Source organism: Mastomys coucha, unplaced genomic scaffold (genome assembly GCF_008632895.1).
Source record: "Mastomys coucha isolate ucsf_1 unplaced genomic scaffold, UCSF_Mcou_1 pScaffold4, whole genome shotgun sequence".
Classification (NCBI taxonomy): domain Eukaryota; kingdom Metazoa; phylum Chordata; class Mammalia; order Rodentia; family Muridae; genus Mastomys; species Mastomys coucha.
In genome coordinates this window covers 18,468,201-18,490,219 of record NW_022196910.1, presented here as the reverse complement: position 1 = coordinate 18,490,219, position 22,019 = coordinate 18,468,201, and the positions used below count along the sequence as shown (strand labels likewise).

At 43.5% G+C, this 22,019-nt stretch overlaps 1 protein-coding gene across 24 annotated transcripts in view; it reads right to left on the bottom strand.

The window, feature by feature from the left end:
- Window positions 1-22,019, bottom strand: part of Anks1b (ankyrin repeat and sterile alpha motif domain containing 1B) — a 1,082,674-nt gene that overhangs the window by 11,011 nt on the left and 1,049,644 nt on the right. For all 24 annotated transcript variants that reach the window (XM_031349133.1, XM_031349134.1, XM_031349137.1 and 21 more), the window contains 3 exons: window positions 18,651-18,662; window positions 17,687-17,773; window positions 10,686-10,823 (listed from right to left, as the gene is read on the bottom strand). In XM_031349133.1, the coding sequence (XP_031204993.1) occupies window positions 10,686-10,823; window positions 17,687-17,773; window positions 18,651-18,662 (237 nt within the window). The remainder of the gene's footprint in view (window positions 1-10,685; window positions 10,824-17,686; window positions 17,774-18,650; window positions 18,663-22,019) is intronic.

Genomic DNA, 22,019 nt, shown 5'->3' with positions numbered 1-22,019 from the left:
GGCCTATTTGTTACTTGGTCTTGATAACCACACAGAGCCCTGTGCTGTCAACAGGTACTAGAACTATGATAGTCTAGAACTCTGGTCTGGACTCTAGCCTATGAGTATACTGTAGCTGTCTTCAGACCCATCAGAAGAGGGCATCAGATCCCATTACAGATGATTGTGAGCCACCATGTGGCTGCTGGGAATTGAACTCAGGACCTCTGGAGAGCAGGCAGTGCTCTTAACTGCTGAGCCATCTCTCTCCTGGACTCTAGCCTATATTCCCCCTAGTTTACATCTGTGTCCCCCCATACACTCAGGCTTATTGTATCTATTAGTGGGAACATTCTGAATCTTGTATAGAATGCAGCAAGGCAGTGTGACCATACACTCACTTCAACATTTATCAAAGGGGTTACTTTGCTAAGCCCATTCCTAATAACACACTAAGAATGTGTTAGATATGGCATCTACACCCTTAGGTAAGTGTGACAAGAAGGGAAGTGAGCTGAGGTGGGAAGGGGCCCTTAGTCACACAGGGAAGTCATGCCTTAGAAGATGATTCCCACCTGTCTAGCTACACTTCCCACTAGGATTAGAAAACCAGAGGCCTCATTGTCACGAAAAATGTGTTGGTTCCATAGCATTGGAAGCTATAGCTCTAGACCTGGGTTATTCTTTAACAGGAGTACTTCATGAGATCAGCATGGGCTCCCCACAAACAGGAAGGTGTTTAGATCTGACATTCAAAGACAAAGACGGTGCCTTCACCTGGAAGGCAGGAGCAGAGAATTGTTATTAATTAATTATTATGTAATTAATAATACATCATTATTAATTAAATAATGTATTGTAGCTGTCCCGATTAGCCCCAGGTCAGCTGTCAGTGTGCTCTGTAATGGTAGACCATGAGCAAAGCCCTTAGATTTTTCCACATCTGCTAAACACAGCAGGATGACAATCTTTATCATGCTCACCAAGAGCCGCTGAAGAGACAGACTGAGAAGAAGGTATGAGGGCCTGGTGGTTAATGCAATTGCTTTTGCAAAGGACACAGGTTTGATTCCCTAGCACCTATGTGGAAGTTCACTACCTCCTCAGGCACAAGGCCTGTATGTGGTGCACAAACCTACATGTGGGCAAAACACTCATAGACATAACATAATAAAAATAAATCTAGAAGAAGAGGAAGGATGAGAAGGAAGAGAAGGAGAAGGGGAGGAAGAGGAGGAGTGGTTTTTTTTTTTTTTGGTTTCCTTCCATCCTGGGAGCTCTAGGACTCTCTGGAGAGAAGCTGATGTCAGTCCTCCACCCAGTCATTGGTAAAAGAGGTCCCAGAGGGACATGGACAGTTGAAGCCTTGCTAAACAGGAACACTATTCAAAGGCCAGATGGGGACTGCAAGGACTCTCCAGTTAATGCTTCAAGAGGTAGTGGCCAAGGGCTGCTGTCATGTTAGAAAATATCATTACTTCAGCCAGGCCTGGAGGTATAGACCTTCAATCCTAGATCATCAAAGAGGCTGAGGCCGAAAGATTATAACTTTAAGGCCTGCCTGGGCTACAGAGTGAGTTCGAGGCCAGTGTAGGTAACAGGTGAGGTCCCATTTTTTTAAGTAATAAATAAAGAGTACTGGGATGCAGCTCAGTAATGGAGACCTTGCCTAATATGCTTGAGTCCCTAACATCAATTCCTGATACCACGAAAAGCTTTTCTTTTCAATAACCATCTCCTCAAAACAGTCTGCACTCCTTTCTTGTCTGCCACCTGTACTTGGTGAATTACCACTCATCTTTGGAGACACTCTCCAGGCATGAGATTCTTAAGGCTCTCTCTGAGTCACCTTTCCTGTCCCCCCAGGCTAAACCAAGGTCTCTTTCTTGTAGACCCTCACTCCTTGAGCATAACTTTGCTATTGTATGGCATTTGTCAGGATTTTTCCTCTGTAGCTCCGATTCCCTAGTTGATTGGGTGCCTTGAGGGTGCTTGTCTTCCTCAACTCTGCAAGTCTAGGGGCTTAGTATATGTTTGGTACCCAACAGGTGTTGGACTAAACAAAGAAGGAAGCTGCAGTAGAGCCCTAAGCTAAGGGCTCTATACCTTAAGGATCAAGAGGGCCATCCTATTGTTTTATCTCTTTTTTCCCATAGAAAGACCTGATGGGCAAATGCTGAGCAAATGCCAACAACATGACGGCCTCAGGATGGAGGAAAGTGTCGTCTGTCTGGGTTGTCAGTATGGCCTCCAGACAGAGGCCATGGTTCTCTTTGTCTCTATTTTGTTTGAATTCTTGTGTTCTAAAAGCTGGGATAAGCTTCTTCTACAACTTGCTTCACCCACGTCCAGAGGCAAAAATAACTGAGAATATTCTGGGTGTATTCACAGATTCTATTGACATCTCTTTAGCTTTACCTACAGCTAATTTTTCGGGAACCACCCAAATAGTTTATAGAAATACACATTGCCTAATCACGATCTTCAGCATTTAGAAGCAGGAGGACCTCCGCTGCCAAGAGGTTTATCTGGACCAGGACTGACTGGCCAACATGCAGACTCCATCTTTGCAGCTAATTTAGAGAGGGGGGAGGTTACTTTTCCTAATTATAATAGGAGAACTGTAGACAGTGTTGGAGATAGAGAACACAGAACAAAATTAAGTTCACCTGTAAAATTCCACTGCTGGGGTATAGCTACTGCTATATTTTGTTGTTTTCTTTTTATATTTGTATACATATTCATGTATTTTATAAACTACATGAATATATATGTGAATTTAGATATCAAATCTGGATAATATTTTATGTGCATTTTTCTAAGTTGCTTTTCATGTAGTGCTATATCATGAAGAGCTTTTATATGCCATTATATGTTCTTCGAAGACAATACTTTGGAAGGTGGTGGGGCAGCCACTGCATCTATTAAGGTTTAATGTCATGCCTCATCTTGAGTATAGAAGGCTTGGCATGCTTGCCAAGTCATGACTTGCTTCCGGGTAAAAGACCAGGCTTTCCATGGAGGCCTCACACAGTGGCATGGGGACAGCTGGTGGATTCACCTTCTAAGGTTTCTGGCCAAGTACGGCCTCTCACATCCACCCCATGGGGACAGGACCACTAGGAGAATAAAAGACCCCTGAGGGACTTGGCAAGAAAATGGGAGAGGCTTTCCAGATTTCATCATCATCATCATCATCATCATCATCATCATCATCATCATCATCATCATCATCATCATCATTATCATCATCATCACCTTCTTCAACAGCTGATGTGTATAATGGAAGTTACAGTAGATTCTTTACTGGCTTATGAAGCCTTGGAAATAGGACTCTCACTGAATTCAAGACAAGCTTAAGAAGCTTGCTATTGAAAATCTTTCTTAAATGGATGTGCCCATTTCCTTGACGGAGTCAACTCAGTACAGCCATCCATCTGTATTTGGACTGAACTGAGGATGCTCAAGTGTCTTATGTAAAATGGGGTGGTATATGTGAACACCCTCCTATGCTCTATGCCACCTCTACATGACTTGAAACACTGAGCAAATGCATATTCTATCCAAATACCTCACGGTTCAACATTGGCTAGGGGATAATGACAAGGAAAATAAGTTGGTACATGTTGAGTACAGAGTCAATTCTTTTCAGAGCATTTTTGACTTGTGGCTGGTTAAACCCATGAATACAGAGCGGGAGGAATGGCAGGCTCAGATGCCCGCCTAAAGCCTCAGGCTCATCCTTCTGAAGTGAACTAATGAGTTGTCATGCCTCCAAACTTACCACATGTTCTCACAAAGTAAATGTTCAGCTTCTATCCATGTACCCCTCCTCTGGGAGACCCCATCCTGCTGGGCACTGGGACAACCTCATGATGACAGGGATGTAATTTTAGTGTAATTATTTGTTTATAACCCAGCTAGATCTGCAGCGCTTAGAGAGCAGGGACCTGTATGTGGCTCACGGCAGGCACAGAATAAATATAGGTGTGCATTTGTATGAAATTTTGCTTTTTCTCTTAGATGTGGAATAAAGAAACACTAAAGGTATGTTGAAAACCAAAGCCTGAGACATAAATCTTAACCAAGGGACTGATGGCAAGAATATCATATTACAACTGTTCCTTCTCTTTCTCTATATCCTTAGCAGCTATGACTTATTGAAAACGTGCATTGTAAAGTAGGCATGTGGAGCCTCATTGAATCCTGACATTAGCCACAGGATGTGGGCACAGCTACTATCTCTGTTGTAAACAAGGAAAACAAGGACCAGTGGTATTTTTGCTTAAATTACGATGCTAGGGACCAACCTTGGATTCAAAACTAGGCTGGCTGCAAAGACCACACCCCTAAATGTGATCTAGGCTGGATCCAAAGGCCACACCCCTACATGTGATTGTTACCTTAGTTATTTTGGAAGGGTGCTTAAATAAAATTAGCTATTAGTGATTCTGGATGGGCAGGAAAAACTGCATCTTGATGTCTTGGAATTGTATGCACTCTTTTTCTGTGTCTACCTCCTAAACAATGCACTATGGGAAGCATTTACATAGCATTGACACTGTATGATGATATAGTTCAAGATACTATATATGTAAACAGCATATGTAAATACTATTTTGTTTTATAGAGGAGACATGGGTGTCATTGGCTGTGTGAATCCACACAGGCTTCAGAACTAGCCTTCCTCAGGTATGGATGGATAGCTGCACATATATAAATGCTGTGAAGCAATCTGTGAAAAAAAAATCCAAAATGCCTACTTTCTAATTGTCCAAATGAGAGATTGATTTAATATACCACTCATTATAAAGGGACAGGAGAAAATAATATTAATCTTTGGGTATCCACCCACCTTTGGCTCGTGGCTTGGTTGATTTTCAGGGATGTATAAAGGAACCAACCACAGCAGTGTTAATCCAACTGTGGGGTTTTGTTTTGTTTTGCTTGTCTTTGTTTTGTGGGAAGCATCGGTGTGAAAAAGGGCTTGAAATGCTACTTTAAAAAAATTTCAATCAAGGACATTTGCTATATGTCTCAACTTTTGGCCCAGAGTCAACTGGCTGGATAGAACAGGGTCTCCTCTAAATAAAGGCGGCGACTCCACCCTGTCTGTGTAAGAGGAGGCAGAGGAAGCATTAAAGCATAATCTTAGCAGCTGTCTGCCTGGTCATGTCTTCATCTATTGCCATTTATTTTCAGTGTCAGAGTCAAGTAGACTTGAGCCGCTTTCAGTTAGAGAAAATGAGAAACAGAACAAGAAGAGCGCCTACATCCATAAATAATATTAGTTTTGTTGTCAGTGGTCAACTCACAAAGGATCAGGATTTCTTTGTAGATTTCCCACTTTGTAGTGGCAGTAGAGGCTTCCGTAGCCCCTTCTCCAGGAATCTTGCTTCCACCGAGACCATCTAATACTCTAGTAAAGGGCTTAGGAAATGTAGTTTCATTAAATGGCTGGGAAAAATCAGGAAGCGGACTCATCACACTCTAAGTCACGTGCTGACATAGGTCCTCCTCATCTGTGGTGAGAGTGGAGGGAATCCCCAGTGTCTGGTCTCACAACACAACCTTCTCTTCTATACATCCCTGGTGCACCCGATTCCTGGTCACAGTCTGGCTGACTGCAGTGTGCTAGCTGCCCTTTGGCATCTACTGATGGCAGAGTAGTATCGCATGCCACTACACAGTCGGCTGACCGTGTTTTCTGAATATTGTAGTTTATATTCCTTTTAGTTTAGATCTATTCAGAGCTCACATCTGGCCACAAAATCTCAGGGAAGAGAGAGATCCATCTGTCACATGATTTTCAGCACCAGGGCTTTTAACATTCCCTATATATTCCCAAGCCAATCCCAGCTCAACCAAATTTTGAACATAGAAGAGCACAAAACTGCAGAATTTTAAGAGAAGAATAAGGGGCTTTAACATTCCCTATATATTCCCAAGCCAATCTCAGCTCAACCACGTTTTGAACATAGAAGAGCACAGAACTGCAGAATTATAAGAGAAGAATAAGGGGCTTTAACATTCCCTATATATTCCCAAGCCAATCTCAGCTCAACCATGTTTTGAACATAGAAGAGCACAGAACTGCAGAATTATAAGAGAAGAATAAGCATAAATAAATATACCAGAGCATGCAAACATTTGCTTTATAGAAAACTAAGAATTAGCAAGGGTCTAGGTCGTGGTTCTCACCCTTCCTAATGCTTTGACCCTTTAACACAGTTCCTCATGTTGTGCTGACTGATGCCCAACCATAAAATTATTTTCGTTGCTACTTCATAACTGTAATTTTGCTGCTGCTATGAATTGTAATGTAAATATCTGATATGCAGGATATCTGATATTTGATCCCTGTGAAAGGGTCACTAGACCCCCATGGGGTAGAAACCTACAGGCTGAGAACCTGCTGGTTTAGCAGAAAAGGTAAAGTCTTGCTTTGTTTTGTTGGTTTTTGAGACAGGGTTTCTCTGTATGGCCATGGCTGTCCTGGAACTCACGCAGTAAACCAAGCTGGCCTTGAACTCAGAAATCCACCTGCCTCTGCCTCCCAAGTGCTCAGATCAAATGTGTGTGCCACCACCGCCTGGCCTAAAGGTAAAGCTTTTAATGCTTTTTTTTTTTTTAAAGGGTTGAGTATATAGCTCAGTGGTAGAGTGCCTACTTAGCATGCACAAGGATCCAAGTTCAATGCCTAGTCTGGCAGAAAGGAAGTATTTTACCATTTAAAACTACTGAATGGCATTCTTCCCAGATTCTTAAAGTGCATCTGATACTCCCATAAGGAATGAATTCATCAACATATTTCCAGTCTAATCCACCTGTACCAACTCACTACTGAGTGATCCAGAAAGGTCTCCAAATTCCCTTGGTTGTATGTGTTGCCTCTCAGGTAGATGACCACAGCTTGGGGAGTTCATGGCCACAATCCCAGAATACCCTATCAATCATGGAGGTTATGAGATAAGGAGATAAAGCTAAATATATTTGTAAGTCTCAGACTTCTTCTCGAACACATCCTTCTTTCCTAACATAACCCCACTGCCCCCCCTTCTGTGATGTCACTGCTCAGCTGGAGCTTGGGAAACCCAATCTACAGAGATTGAGATGGGTTCCAGGTCTAGCCAGTCAGTGAGATGAACAGAAATCAGATTCCATAATACTGTGGACACAGACTCTAAAACACAGGGTGGGCTTGGTGCTGCTGACCCATGGGAGCAAACTAACTTAAAACAACGATCTGTGGTGATAAATCTTTGCTGTCAACTCAGTTGATTGAGAGCCACGTAAGGAGACATGTCTCTGAGTTAAGTCTATGAGGGTGCTTCTGGATAGCTTTAAGTGAGGAGGGACCACTCACCTATTCTTTTTATTTTCACCTCCGTGTCATTTGGAAATGAAAATATTAAAGGGTAAATTTAGTGTCCATGTAGTTAATGGAAAGAGGCAGGGCAATCGCCCAACATAACACTCTCCAAACCACAAGTGCCGCTGTGGTAAAGTGCTCTCCAGAAGTGACCTCCAGGACCTGGGAAACAGCGCACCCCACTCCTTCCTCCAACCTGCATGCATCTGGTGCGCCACAGTGTCCCCTAGGACACAAACTGTGTACAATTACGTCTAGTTTTCATAGGAAGGCTGTGTGTGTGCTCTCCTCTTAGGCCACAGGATGTCTATGGGAAATGTTCCAGTTCCTATACATCACTGAGGTCGTCTTGAAGGCAGATAAAACCAGATGGTATGTTATAACACTAGGTAGAAGTGTGCTGCCCAACAAAGGTCTACAAGGTCAAAGAGCTATAATCTTAAACTGGAAAACAAATCACTCATTCGGACCACTTAGAAGGTTATATATGCACTTGCAGTGTTACATAGAATTTGTTTTTTTTTTTTTTTTTTTTTTTTTTTTTTTTTTTTTTTTTTTTTTTTTTTTTTGTCATCTGGGGTAACCCAGGGGACTGCCTCAAATGAATTGTAAAGCCTTAAGATCCAGACTGAAATATGGAATTGCCCTACATAAAGATAGAAAGGAACCTTTTCTTCCCCCAGCAAAGCTGTTGTGTCTCAGAATTGCTCAAGGGTCTAGGTAAAGGCTGATGGCCTTTGTTACTATTTTCGAAGTTAAACAAACTGTGTTCCCTTAGAGGGGATTAAAAAGCCAGATTTGTGTAAAATGAAAATCCTTTGGAGCAGATCCAAGAATGCTCAGCTTCTGGGTGTGTACGTCAAGCCAAATATCTGGATGAAAGAGAAAACTGCTGTAGCAGTTGGGCCACACGTCCTCTAAATTTATCAAGACGCATTGGTCACAAAACTAAACAGTGATGATCTCCCCCACCCCCACCTGTCCTTCTGCTTCAGTGCCACATTGTGGGGGGCACCACGGGGGTCAGATGTCCACAGGTGCTGATTTTAGTTTGGCCTTTGGTAGTCTTGTGAAAGGAAATCATATAGAATCTTAATAATGCAACTCTGTTTTGAAAGTGATGCATCTCTTGGGGGAAAGGCTGGACAAGCCTGGGACGGTAACACTAGGAGATGAAAGCAACCGAGGGGCCCTGAGGTCTGGTGAGCTGGGACGCTCTGTCCAGTGTTTTCTACCTCAGTTTTTATTTGTGTCTATTTTTCCAGTGGCAGAGGGGAAAAACTGTACGATGAATACTCTCTGGAAAGGCGATCTCATCATTTAGCAGAAAAGGGACAAGCTGTCAGCTGACATTAGTCAGCAGGGGGGAGGTGGGGGAGGAGCCAGCTAATGCCTAACTTCCTTATTTTTGAGGGGGTCTACACATGCTCTTTCATTTCAATCCTGATGAAAAACCATGGGACATAAATCCCTGTCTCCATTTTATTCATCAGGAAATTGGGACTCCAAAAAGTCTAAGATCAGAGAACAGGGAGGTAGCTGGGTGTGAACCGGAATCTGCCTGTTCTTTCTATACCACCTGTCTAGCTCTCTTAGAGGAAGGTGTCATGAAAACCAAACTCCTTGCAGAAAGAATGAAATCTGACTTTTTAAAAAGAAACAACTGAGTTTTACAAGAACGGTGGGTGACACATACATTCTCAGCATCAACAATGCAATACTGTATGTCCTGCAAATCCCAAACAGAATGACTTTAATCAGCGCTTTAAAGTCTGTGCAAACAATTGAATTTAGAGATGCTTAAGGCAGCCTTGGAGAGTTTTGCTTTGCAGTCCTGACCACACACGAGTTTTGTATTATTCCCCTCACCTCTCCTGAATCAGAGTAGGTATTTTAAAAGCCCGCATGCATCCTTTCCAATTTTCAATCATCAAGACCTACAGGCTGAGTGACACACAACGAGATATAAAGGTTATTAAGTGTAAGCCTGGCTGACAGTCTGTAGCATGGTGCAAATTTGCAACATGGCTGGACTTGGTCTGTGGAATTTGTTAGAGCTGGAAGAAACGCCTTAGATAGAATATTCTTGTACCCGCCACACTGAACCATCCTGGGATTACCAAAATGTGTTACACTGATTTTTGTTTAATTCTCCCAATCTGTTTATATAAAACATCCAGTGAGCAGGGAAGAAAAATTAAATAATGTGGCATTTCAAATTCTTCTGATTGTAAATTATTTGGGGCTTGTAGTCACATCTGTTATATCTACTTAAACTGCAGAACAGCCAGGATTCTATCTCAGAGCTATAGTTGGGCAACTTGTGTCATATTGAAGGTAGGCCTATCTTAAGGGAACATGTATTGTTAAATTTGTTTTAATTTAAATTTGATTTCATTTTTGGAGGCTGTAATTACCCAGTTTTTAGACTTACTGGCAAGTACAGCCATGCAGGGTGTCATACCTTAAGGAAGTTGTTTTAAGACTTACTCTGAAGTGAACATGCAGGTCAAACTTTGGACTCCCCACTGCTATCTGTACACTATGTAATCTAACTCCTAGTCAATAAAGAAAACTGAATATTACAGAGGTAAACGTATTTATCACGCCTAATATGTGGAAATGGCCACAGGAGAAACATGCAGAGATAATGAAGGGGCAGGAAGCTGGAAGATCTTACTGTATTTTTGGCACCAGAAGAGGGAAGGGATTTCTCAGATCAGAAAAAAGGGGAAGTTGAGAGTTGAATATCAACAGCTGAGAAATCAGGAAAGTATAGAGTTCCAAATGACCACATGGGAAACTCAAGCAAGCTAAGCCTGCCAAAAATACTTCTTTACGGCCTTATGGGTTGGATTGTGATGACCTTGAAAATCCCATTTGGAGATCTAATCTCTAGTACCTCAGGGTGTGATGGGATTGGAAGGTAGAGTTGCAGAAGATTGAGTCAACACAGGTTATTAGTGTGGGCTCTAGTCCAGGCTGACTGGTGTCCTCGAAAGAGGAGAGTCTGGACACACGGAGACCACAGAGATGACCTGATGAGAAGGCAACTGTTTACATGTTGGAGGGAGAGCGGACTCAGAAGCAACCAGGCTTACTGTAACTTTGGTCATGGATTTATAGCCTCCAAAAACATGGGGAGTAAATTCCTGTTGGTTAAACTATGTAGACTGCAGTGTTTTGTCATGGCAAACTGATCGATCTATCTGTCTGTCTGTCTATCTATCTATCTATCTATCTATCTATCTATCTATCTATCTATCCATCCATCCATCTATCCATCCATCCATCCACCCACCCACCCACCCACCCAAAGAGGATGGGAACTCACCACATCAAAGGCAGTAAACACATGACAGTAGTGGTGGTTGGACTTCAAATCTTTTGTGATATAAGCAAATGTTGAGAGGTCTTCTGGGTCCTGGGCAGCACAGGAGATATTACGAATTTCATGCTCGGCGATTATGTTCTAGAAGAAACGACACAATTGATCATTGCTTTCTGTTGACAGTCAGCACATTTTTGAATCAGGACAGGTAGTCTGGGAACCGGTTGCTTTTCTTTTCTCTAGAAGGTTCTAGTCCAGCAATATTCAAAGTGATTCAATGTGCTGTCCATGGGTAAATGTAACACCAGGTCTGGAAGGAATATTTTCATTAAATAACAACAACAACAACAACAACAACACAACCTAAAATGTCCAGCTGTAGGTGCACAGTCTTGCCTGCTGCTAATCCTGTCTGGGAGCGATTACTTATCACATGCCCAAGTGAGGGGACCTGTGACTGAAGGAGGCTGTCCAGATCCTTCATGGTTGTGTTTGTCTCCACTCCTGCTCTTTGTTCTTGGGTGCTGGGATGGGACCTGGGGCCTTCACTTGTGTTAGAGAAGTGGGTTCAGAACAAAGAAGGAGGGGAAGCCCCAGTGCTAGCCTCTCTCCTCAAGGTTCTCAGGTGCCTGCAGGCCAGGGAAACACTACAGTGGGATATTCAGCTTCAGGTGCCTGGCTGGAAGCAAGGACCCATGGATAGGATATCTCTCTCCTCACTAGACCAGTGACAGAACAGTGGTGTGTGTGCCACTATCTCACAGGTGTGTGCCTCACACAGGGAAGGTGTGAAGCCTGGGCTGAGGTCTGGGGTTTGCTGGAGAGCTGACAGGCTTCTGAGCTCCCTGTAATGCTTTTCATCTTCCCTCCTCTGTTTTGATGGAACTGCATTTCTCGTGTCTTCTCCCTCCTAGCCTCTGAAAATAACTGGTGGGTGGAACAGTTTTGTCCTGCCGCTTAACCAGAGAGCATCATCTTTGCTGCAGAACCTGCTGGAAATCTCTCTTGATACACAGATGTATTTAAAAAGCCCTGTAATAATACAATCTTTTTTTTTTAAATCTTATAATTTCTCACATGTCTTTTGCAGTTGTCACAGATATAAACCCCCCAATGCTTCAGTTACCCTAATTACTTTTTAATTGAGTATCTTAAAGAACCCGTTGGCAATAGAGTCTTCCGCATCTACTCATCAAGGCTTAAAAACACTTACAAAATGTCCTTCCCTGCCAGCACCCTCGGTGAGTACTTCATGTCCCTCACTCTACCAAGCTCTGTGGCTGGAAAGCAATTACAGAATTAACACATAAAAGACAATTAAATTAAGACATTCGTCACCATGGCCTTGAATGCTGACACCGTGTGCAGCTGCTCTGTCAAAAATAACTCAAATTGAAATTGGAAACTATAAACAAGAAACATTCTACTGCCAGAGAGTGTCAATATACTAAGCCACGGTCTTCCTCCTGCATTCAGGTACCATTTCTTTAAGCAGAACAGTACATTAGGAACCTGTGAGTCTTTAGAAGGAACTTTATGGTCTGTATAGCCTTTGAAGGTGCTGTGTTACTAGGTGCAGGGAGTCTTGGCCATCACTGGATTGTGGTTGTTGGGATTCCAGAAGTCTGGGCTGAGTGGATTCACCTGATGTGATGGCTAGTGTTGTCAATGGAATCTAGTTTCACTTGGGATAAGCAGTTTCTAGGCATGCTTGTGGGTGGGTGGGGTTATCTTGATTACTTGGGCATAGAAGTGGGAAGGCTTGCCCACTGTGGGCAGCACCAGTCTATGGGGCCCATTCCGAGGCTGAATGAAAGGGAGAGATGGAGTTGGGTATAACACATGTCGCTCTCTGCTTCCTTACTGTATGCCGTGGGACCAGCTGCCCACAGAGATCGTCCCTGTGACCCTTCCTGCAATGGCTGACTGCAATCTGAACCTGAGCCAAGATAAACTTTCTCTCTGTCTTGCTTCGACCTTGCATTTTCTCAGAACACCAAGTCAAGTAGCTAAAACACCTGCCCAGGAGCTACAACTAGCCAGTGAGTACCGGCTCTAGCTTTAAGCTGCCATTGGCATCCTTGAAGACCTTTGCCAGCAGAAGGGAAATGCTACAAGCACCCTATGGGGTTTGCTGCACTCAATCTCTTGGCTCTTGACAATTCATTTCCACGGCATTGTGGTTCTATGCGAAACTGCAAAGCAGGGAAGTTGGCTCTCCAGTGCTCTGTCCTCCTCTGTCCTCTGAACTCTCTTAGGATTTTCCTGGAGGTTTGCTCCTTCTTGTCCCCAAGAGGCCACGTCCAGCATGGAGAATGGAACCCAGTGTATGCTTCACATTCTCGGCTAATTCTGTATCACTGAAGCCCGTACCAGGTTCAGGGTTGGCTTCCCTGCTTCCCTGTATGATGCTTGTATCATACAGACAGCATCTTACCTAACTACTGAAAATGTCTCAGCTAGGAGGAAAGCAGTGCTATTAAGATAATCTATACTCAGGCAGGAATATATTCACAGACCTTTGTGATAATATCCTTGGTAGACTATGGTGAGGATTGGGATATCTGAGTGGAGATACTGCCTCCCTCACTCTCACCCACTTTTAAGGATGGGGAGGCCAGTTCTCTCTCTGGGGAATGGATCCACAGCTGCTCTGACTGTATGGAGACTGGATGGTCAACTCACTCTTTGGAGAAGACTCAAAGAAGAGAGCATTCTTCTGTCATGCATTAATTTCTGGCTACTCAATAAATTAAAAGGTATTATGAGTGATGCTATCATGAGGTCCTGTCTGTAGCTCCGTGTAAGATCAGACTCTTGAGTATGCTGTTAGCTTTCATGTCCTAGAATGTTTGTTCTAAGGAAGGCAGAGCTTGCCAAAGGCTCATGAGAAGGTCTGGGGAGGGCCTTGTCTACTCTCCTTTAGGTAGGGTTTGACAACTTTTATGCCTTTCAACTTCTGCCTGACTGCTACCTCTCATCATGCAAAAAAATATGTATAGATGTCTCTGCCTGGTGGGTGTGGAACTAAATTGTTTGGTCCAGCTACTTAATATAACAATTTGAAGAAGGGCATGAGATTCCAAAGGGATGCAGCCTAGGAATCTGCCCCTTACCACACCCTTCATCTTTACCCTACAACAGAGAGCTTCTCCTGATCACTTCCTTAGGCTAGACTCTTTCACAGAGAAGGACCAGGATGCAGGCAGTGCTCTGAGAGAACAGGAGCTGTCCATGAATAAGTGTCCCATGCTGAAGACCGCACTGCACACCAACTGTGGTCTCATGGGACTCTCGGCTGCTTATGATATGTGCGTGTTTTGAAAAACAATGAACATTTATTGCCATGTTTGAAATTGGCATTCAAAGAAAAAAATCACAAACTAAAGTGAAAAAGACTCTACTCTGATATTCTTTCTAGTACAATGGTAGGGAAGGCTGAGGAGAAAAATCTGGAGAGGGTAAATGTGATCCAGGCCTATGTCATTCCTGGATGTTGATGTCAGGTCACCTCTTAGAAGGCCCTGCTAATCTCAAGAAAGGTCAATAAACAAATACCTGGAGTCCTTGTGGCCAGGTCCCTGCAGGGGGTGACTCTGGGCTACTGATCTATGAAAGCAGATGTAATTTCTCTAAAACATTTTAGGACTAAATCTATTCCAAGCTTCATTTCAAATGCAAGATCTCCTTTGCTTCTTCCTTCTTAAGTCAGGCTTAGTGATTAGTTTCCTAAGTTGCTAGGCAATGCATCTATGTGTTTATAACTAGGCATCTGGCCCTTCCCTATGAACTCAGAGCTATTTCTTTATTGACTAGAAAAGAAATGTTTCATTGGAGGGTTCATCTTTTGCCTTCCCTAATAGGGGCTAATAGGAAAGGGAAGGTAATTAGCATATAATTAATCACCTATTGTTCTTTAAACTAATTGGTAGAATGTAGCTGTGGAGTACTAGAAGAAGTATTAAGTTAGGCAGCAGAAAAATTCATGACAAACAGGCCGTGTCTTTGGGCAGACGTTGGTTAAACGACAGGGACTTTAGGGTGTCTGTGTGGATTGGACAACCCTATCCATCATACCAGTGGAAGGCAGAGGGACACACGGTGAAGAATCAAGTACACTAGAAGCACATTAAGGTGTGTGTGTGTCTTAGCACAGGCTCCGTGGCCACTAGCATCTGAAATGATGAGGTCCTCACATATACTTCTCTCAACAAGTCCTTCAGAACAATGTGGCCCACCAAGACCATACGTCCCAGTGGGGAACAATCCAAGGGGTCTAGAAAGCAGCACAGGAGTTCACCTCTTCTTCCCTTCCTGCACATTCTTCAAGCCTTCCATGGCTGGCTGTCGGCCTTACTCATGCTCCTCAGCTCTCAGTGGAGCCTTAGATTTGTTTTTTGTTTTTTTTTTTTTTCCTGTCTCTTTGATCACTCTCTACTTCAGCTTCTCACACAGCAACTGTTAGACTATCCCCTGGAGTCACCCAATCTCTTTCAACATTGTCATGTTGGGGAGGTGCAGTGTTACACAGCCAGGTGAAGTCAATGGCCTCCAACTCTTTAGAGAGCCAGGTATGTGTTGTGATAGTCACAGAGACCTTGTTACCACTGCCACCAGACATACTGTGCCTTTGCTCCTGAACCTGAAAATGGGTCACAGGCCACAATGCAAGGACTTGAAAGATACTCAGGATGTCTTTATTCAGGGTCTTTATTTACACAAAATAATTATCTTCTGCACATATTTTTCTGTGCTGAGGCTTTCAAGGAGATCGGCAGGGGGTCTACACAGTCACTGGGGCCTGAGTCAGAAGTCTCTCGGGAGGTACAGTCGAGGTATTGAGTCTACAGCCCTCTCTCTATGTGTCTGCTTGCAAATAGCAGACCCCGCTAAATGTCCCTCACTGTTACGATGGTGGGAGTCTGATCAGAGGGGATGCAATACATGCAGATGCAGGTGAGTTATGACACCACTGAATGACAGACATGACCCTTTAGGCTATAGCAACTTCCAAGAGCAAACGGTTCATGTTCAGAAATGGTCAGAATCCAATTCAGTTCAGAGAGTATCCAACTCAACATTGCTCTTCAAGTTTTTCAAATTGAATAGGGGGAGGCAGTAGTTTCAGATCTTAGGGTGAGGTGTGTGTGTGTGTTGGGGGAGGGTCCAAGGGCCAAAGCCTTCTGTGGTGGTTTGAATATGCTTGGCCCAGGGAGTAGCACTATCAGGAGGTGTGGCTTTGTTGGAGGAAATATGTCACTGTGGGGGTGGGATTTGAGACACTCCTCCTAACCATGTGGGAGAGAGTCTTCTCCTGGTTGCCTTTGGACCAAGATGTAGAACTTTCAGCTCCTCCAGCCCCACGTCTACCTGGATGCTGCCACGCTCTTGCCTTGATGATAATGGATTGAACCTGTGAACTTGTAAGCCAGCTGCAATTAAATGTTGTCCTTATAAGAGTTGCCTTGGTCATGGTGTCTCTTCACTGGAAACCCTAAGATATCTTCTTTTCACACTGGATAGACTAAATACCAATGATACCTTCAATGGACATCCCAACTAAAGAACTCTTTAAGCAACTCTGAATTAAGGACAAGGCAATTTAAGTACCAGAAACTAAATTCTCCAAGGAATAGAAAAGCCAATCAAGGGTTGTTCTGAGTCTCTGCAACTGTAATCTGACATAATAACAGCCAACGGCATACTGCACAGCTGAGCCATCATTAAAGATAATGCACTTAATATTACTTTGATTACTGCCAGCCATCATGATGATGCTGTGTAATAGGCTTTCTACTTCAGTTCTAGAATCTTCCCCCAAACTGGGAAGTTTTTTAATACGGTATTTGGGGGCACTAGGGCTTATCCAACTGCCATTTTTATAGAAAAGTAATCAGGAAAATTTCTAAGGGGTTGATTCAGATGTGTAAGGTTACACAGACATAAAAGGGTCATTGTCCCATAACATCATGGGACTTTTTCCTGGTGTTGCAATCTGGATGCTTTGGCTCCCTGTAACCACTGCTGAAGTTGACTGGTTTCATGACTCTCCGTTCCATTTCTTGGAATGCGTCTGGGAGCAAGACCAGGGTGACTGATGCAGAAAACAAACACTACTTACAAATGGTCATCACCTCATCTCTCCCTTTATTGACAGAAAGGACAGGAGAGAAGCCAATCAGCTTTTATGACCATGACAGTGGCCACACCGGAGCTTTCTAGGTTACCACCAGGATTCTGTGGTCTTGGCTTAGAAGGGAATGCTAAGACGATCTTAAGTCAAACCCAAGCTGCTTGGCCACATTTGACCGCTGAGCTGCCAAGCATTCCCACTGTGAGCACAAAGACACAGCCTGTCCTCAGCTGCTTTTCTGATTGAGTCTGTTATGAAAACAAACAGTAGCAGCTCTCTTCATTCCAGTAGCTGGGAATGAAAGGCGGTTATAGAATACAAAATGTCAGGGTGTGCTCCTTACTTATATCAGGTATTCATGACCTGTACCGAAAGAGGGGACAACCCCTTCCTGGCTTTTATTTTGGCTGAGATCAAATGTAGTTTCCAAAGGCAAGAACTTATATGTAATATTTATTTATTTTAAAGAACAACACAAAGACCAAACTCCTCACCCTTCATCTATTCTCATTCTTCTGGTAAAGGAAGATCCTGTGCCTTTAATAAGTGATTTACTGCTCTTGTTGTCTCAGTGTCCTCTAGCTCCAAAGGGACATGAGTATTAAGTGATCCCTGCCTACTAGAGAGGACACTGAAATGTAAGGACAAAACATGTATAACAATCCTAGAGCAAGACCCCCAAATGAATCATGCCCTTTTTTGTGTGTAAGTGGATACACCTGTTTGCATTTGCAGCCACAGGCATGAGCAGGAAGCATGAAGGTGGGGGGGGGTATCGGGGAAAGTGACAAGATGGGGCATGCCAGGATTTTATGTTCCCATACTCAGGACTATGTCTGCAACTTGGACCAAAGAGAGGTTGGGGACCTACCTTATTTGCTGCATCGATAAATTTGACTCCTTTATATGAGACGGAAAGAATGATAGTAGGGACTTTCTTCATTTGCTCTGTAGACTTCTGAAATTAAATTTAGAATGCTGTTAGAACAGTGTGTTGTTGCATGGCAACTGAAGCACATAGGGTTTTTTTTTTTCTCTTGAAAGATAAAAATGAACTGATGCTAACACACACACACACACACACACACACACACACACACACACACACACACCAAACACTATCAGATTTAAATGGCTGTCTCTCTTGCAATTAGCTATGCCTTGAACTTATAAAGTACCTGTTGGCTCTACTACTTCTTATGGTACAAGGGCACCCCTTTCCCTCGACATCAGCAGGATGTCAGTGAACTTCTGTGTCTGTTTCCTGGAGAAGACTTAAGCCATATGATTTAACACCAATGATGCCAACGGTGCATTTCAACAGCAACAAAATATATGGTGTCCCTGTGCCTTCCTCCTCATCACTTTCATTCTTCAAGGCACAGGGAATGTTCAGATGTGGAACAGGGGTTTAAAATACAGCCCTGCAAAATTTTTCCTTGATCCTGGCCAAATCCCAGAAGCAGATATAATATTGATAGTGCAATCACGCAGGACCACACAGGATTTCATTCTGCTCAGTCACAGCTAAGACATCCAGGAGCAGCCCTTACTCAGAGTCACAGAAAGAAAAAATGCTAGACAGACCAGGCCAGCAACTTCATCCTCCAGCTCTGTCATACTCTTGCGGACTAAGCTCTCATGGCGCATGTTCCCACTGGTTTCACATGTGGGGTTGGCAGCTTCTGCCATTTACCCAGCTGCAAAAGGGTTCTGTGTAATCTAGCCTGCCCCTTTCCTGCCTAGTCCTGCCGTTTGTCACCAACCATTTTGCTTAATCCATATTCCTCCAAGCATACCCTTAATCATCACGTAAAACACGGAGAAGGACTTACCTGACAGTTAGCCTGATGGATTTTCCACACAAGCCAGGTGGGGACAGAATAGAAGAAAAAACACAAGAGAGGGTGTGAGAAAAAAGGGTAGCCATTTCAACAGTTCACCAACAGCTCACGTTCATTAAAAAAGTAAAGGGAGCCACAGAGAGAGAGAGCAGGTTTCATAGATGGAAGCAGTTCCTGTGAGACTGTTACTTCAGAAACTGCTGCAAGCTTTCTCTGGCCCTGCCTCTGTTTCTCTTTCTCTGTTATCTCAACTTCCTGTCTATAGAGCCCTAGAGCCTTAGGACTGATGTGCAAGAAAGGTTCACTTTGAGCCTTAGACAGCCAGCCCTCTACATTGGGGCATTCAGGAAAAGGACAGAAACGTTTAAAGTTAATGTGTGTCACTCACTATTCGATTTAAAATTTTCTGAAATATGAACAGAGTTAAGTAAGGCTTTTAATGGGGTGACTGAAACTCACTGGGCTTAGCGGTAGTGACTACTGCATCTCTTGTTTGACCCCTGGAGGAGGTCTTTTTTGACCCCGGAAGAAGTCATTTTTTTTTTTAAACCCCAGAAGAAGTCTTTTACATTGTTTTCCCTGTCCTGACACAGCATCTTTTGTGAGAGCTGCCATATCTGTTTCAGAGGTGATGGAATTTACTAAGAATATTATTTGAAATGTATTGTTCCCAGGCAATAAAGAAAAACCCCCTTGAAGTGATTTTTTAACTAGTTTTAAAATTACCTAGACTTGCCAATTTTCTTTTGCAACTGTCAGAAAAACAAGTCATTATAGAAAAACGGAATATAACATAATATGCTTTCATGTACCGAATGTTTTTCCTAACCGCTTCAGGAAAAAGTGCAAGACAAATCAAAGGCAAGGCTAGAAGAGAGCACATGCTGCTTGCTGGTTTTAAGGCAAAGCAGTGGCTGAATTCCTGAACAGAGAAGACTGGGGCAGCAAAGGCAATGGCTCTGTTGATTGAATCGAGTGTGAAGAACTCTCTGCAAAGTGTAACAATGGATTTCAGCCAATCACATCCTTCATCTCTTGCCATGAGTATTTTTTCCTGGCCAGACCTATTTGTAACCTGAAACAATATAGAGCTACATTAAGATGAAAATACCAGTATTTTACTTAGTACTAAGAAAGAACCCATTTGTTATTTGTTCAGCAGTTGGGTGGTTATTTTGAGCAGTCCACTCCGATACTTGATGGAAAAGCTCAGAGGTCCATTTCAGGGATGTGAAATTGTGAGTGAATGTCACAGCTCGAATTGGCCACCTAAGTGAGTGCCCTGCTGAGGAGGATCTAAGTGGGAAACAGGGATGGGCAAGGTGCCTCCTGGGAGGAAGGGCAGGGCAGCATAGGAGCACATCTCTGCTCACGTGGCACACATTCTGAGTTGGGCATCAGGTATGGTTGCAAGACTGACACATGCAGCAATGGCGATGGGGACAGAATACTTCTGGAATAGCAAACACGGAAAGGTTCACCTTCAATGACAGGGTAATGCAGGTATTAATTAATAAAGTCATTCATTCATCAAGCCTGATTACCTAAACTAGGGGGCACTGTGTTGGCTCTGAAGGGACAGTCATCTAAGTGGCAAAAAGAAGACAAAGGGGGCTGTTCTAAGAGCAAAGGCACATACACCTTAAATGAGAACTTTATGGTGGTCTAGGTAACTGTTAGGAAAAGAGGGTCATATAGTAGGTGGGACTTCACAACTAAGATCAGACCCATCAGAAGCTCTTAAGTAGGGAGTGATGTAAGAAAGGAGTACCGAAGATGGAGGGTAAGTAAGGGACGCAAGAAGCTGCTGTAAAATCCAAAGGGCAGACTCTACATGGATTTAAGTAGAAGCATGGATAACAGGGAGGAGCCCCACAACCAAGGATGAAGAGTTGAGAGGCTCTTTGTGACTTCATAGCAAATTCATGAGTGCAAGGGAGCCACAGATGTAGCAGCCATTAGCAGAGACAGCAAAGCCAGAGGGGAACGTGCCTTTATACAGTCAGCATGCTAATCAGGAAGAAACGAGACACGAAACTCAGATTGGAAGTATGACTACAGGGATAGAAGCAGATGGGGTGTCTAAGGGTGCAGTAAGGGTTAAAAAGGACCATGCCTTCAGGGGAAGATGAATCACAACAGCCCCCTCCGCCCCCCACTTTTTTTCTTTTTTTTTATTAGATATTTTCTTTATTTACATGTAAATTTCTCCTTTCCCAGTTTCCCCTCCAAAAAACAAAGAAACAAACAAAAACAACAAAAACAAACCCCTGTTGCCTCCCCCTCCCCATGCCTGCCACCCCGCCCTCTCCCACTTATTGGCCCTGGCATTCCCCTACACTGGGGCACAGAACCTTCACAGGGCCGAGGTGCTCTCCTCCTATTGATGATCGATTTTGCAATCCTCTACTATACACATGCTGCCAGAACAATCAGACCCCTCCATGAGCAGTCCTTGGTTGGTGGTTGAGACCCTGGGAGCTCTGAGGGTACTACTTAGTTCATATTGTTGTTCGTCCTAAGGGGCTGAAAACCCCTCAGCTCCATAGGTCCTTTCTCTAACTCCTTCATTGAGGACCCTGTACTCAGTTCGATGGATGGCTGTGAGCCTCTACATCTGTATTAGTCAAGAACTGTCAGAGCCTCTCAGGAGATAGCTATATTTAGGCTGGCTTGCCCTTCCTTTAGTCTCTGCTCCATAGTTAATCTCTGCAACTCCTTCTGTGGGTATTTGGTTCCCCCTTTTAAGAAGGAGTGAAATGTCCACCTTTTGGTCTTCCTTCTTCTTGAGTTCCTTGTGGTTTGTGGATCGTTCTTCCTGTATTCCAAACTTCTGGGCTATTAACCACTTATCAGAGAGTGCATACCGTGTTTGTTCTTTTGTGATTGGGTTACCTCACTCAGGATGATATTCTCCAGATCCATCCATTTCCCTAAGAATTTCATAAATTTATTGTTTTTAATAGCTGAGTAGTACTCCATTGTGTAGATGTACCACAATTTCTGTATCCATTCCTCTGTTGAGGGACATCTGGGTTGTTTGCAGGTTCTGGCTATTATAAATAAGGCTGCTATGAACATGGTGGAGCATGTGTCCTTGTTACATGTTGCAGTATCTTTTGCCACCCCCTACTTTTTAGGACAGGGTTTTACTGTACAGTCCAGGCTGGCTTTGAACTAGTTATCCTCCTGTCTCAGCCTTCTAAGTGCTAAGCGTACAGATGTGGGCTGTCACATCTGGTTGGAAGATACATTCTTTTTTTGAAACAGGTTTTACTTATGCAGCCCTGGCTGGCCTGGAACTCACAGAGATTTACCTGCCTCTGCCCCCAGGTGCTGCACACCATGATGGGCAAAAGA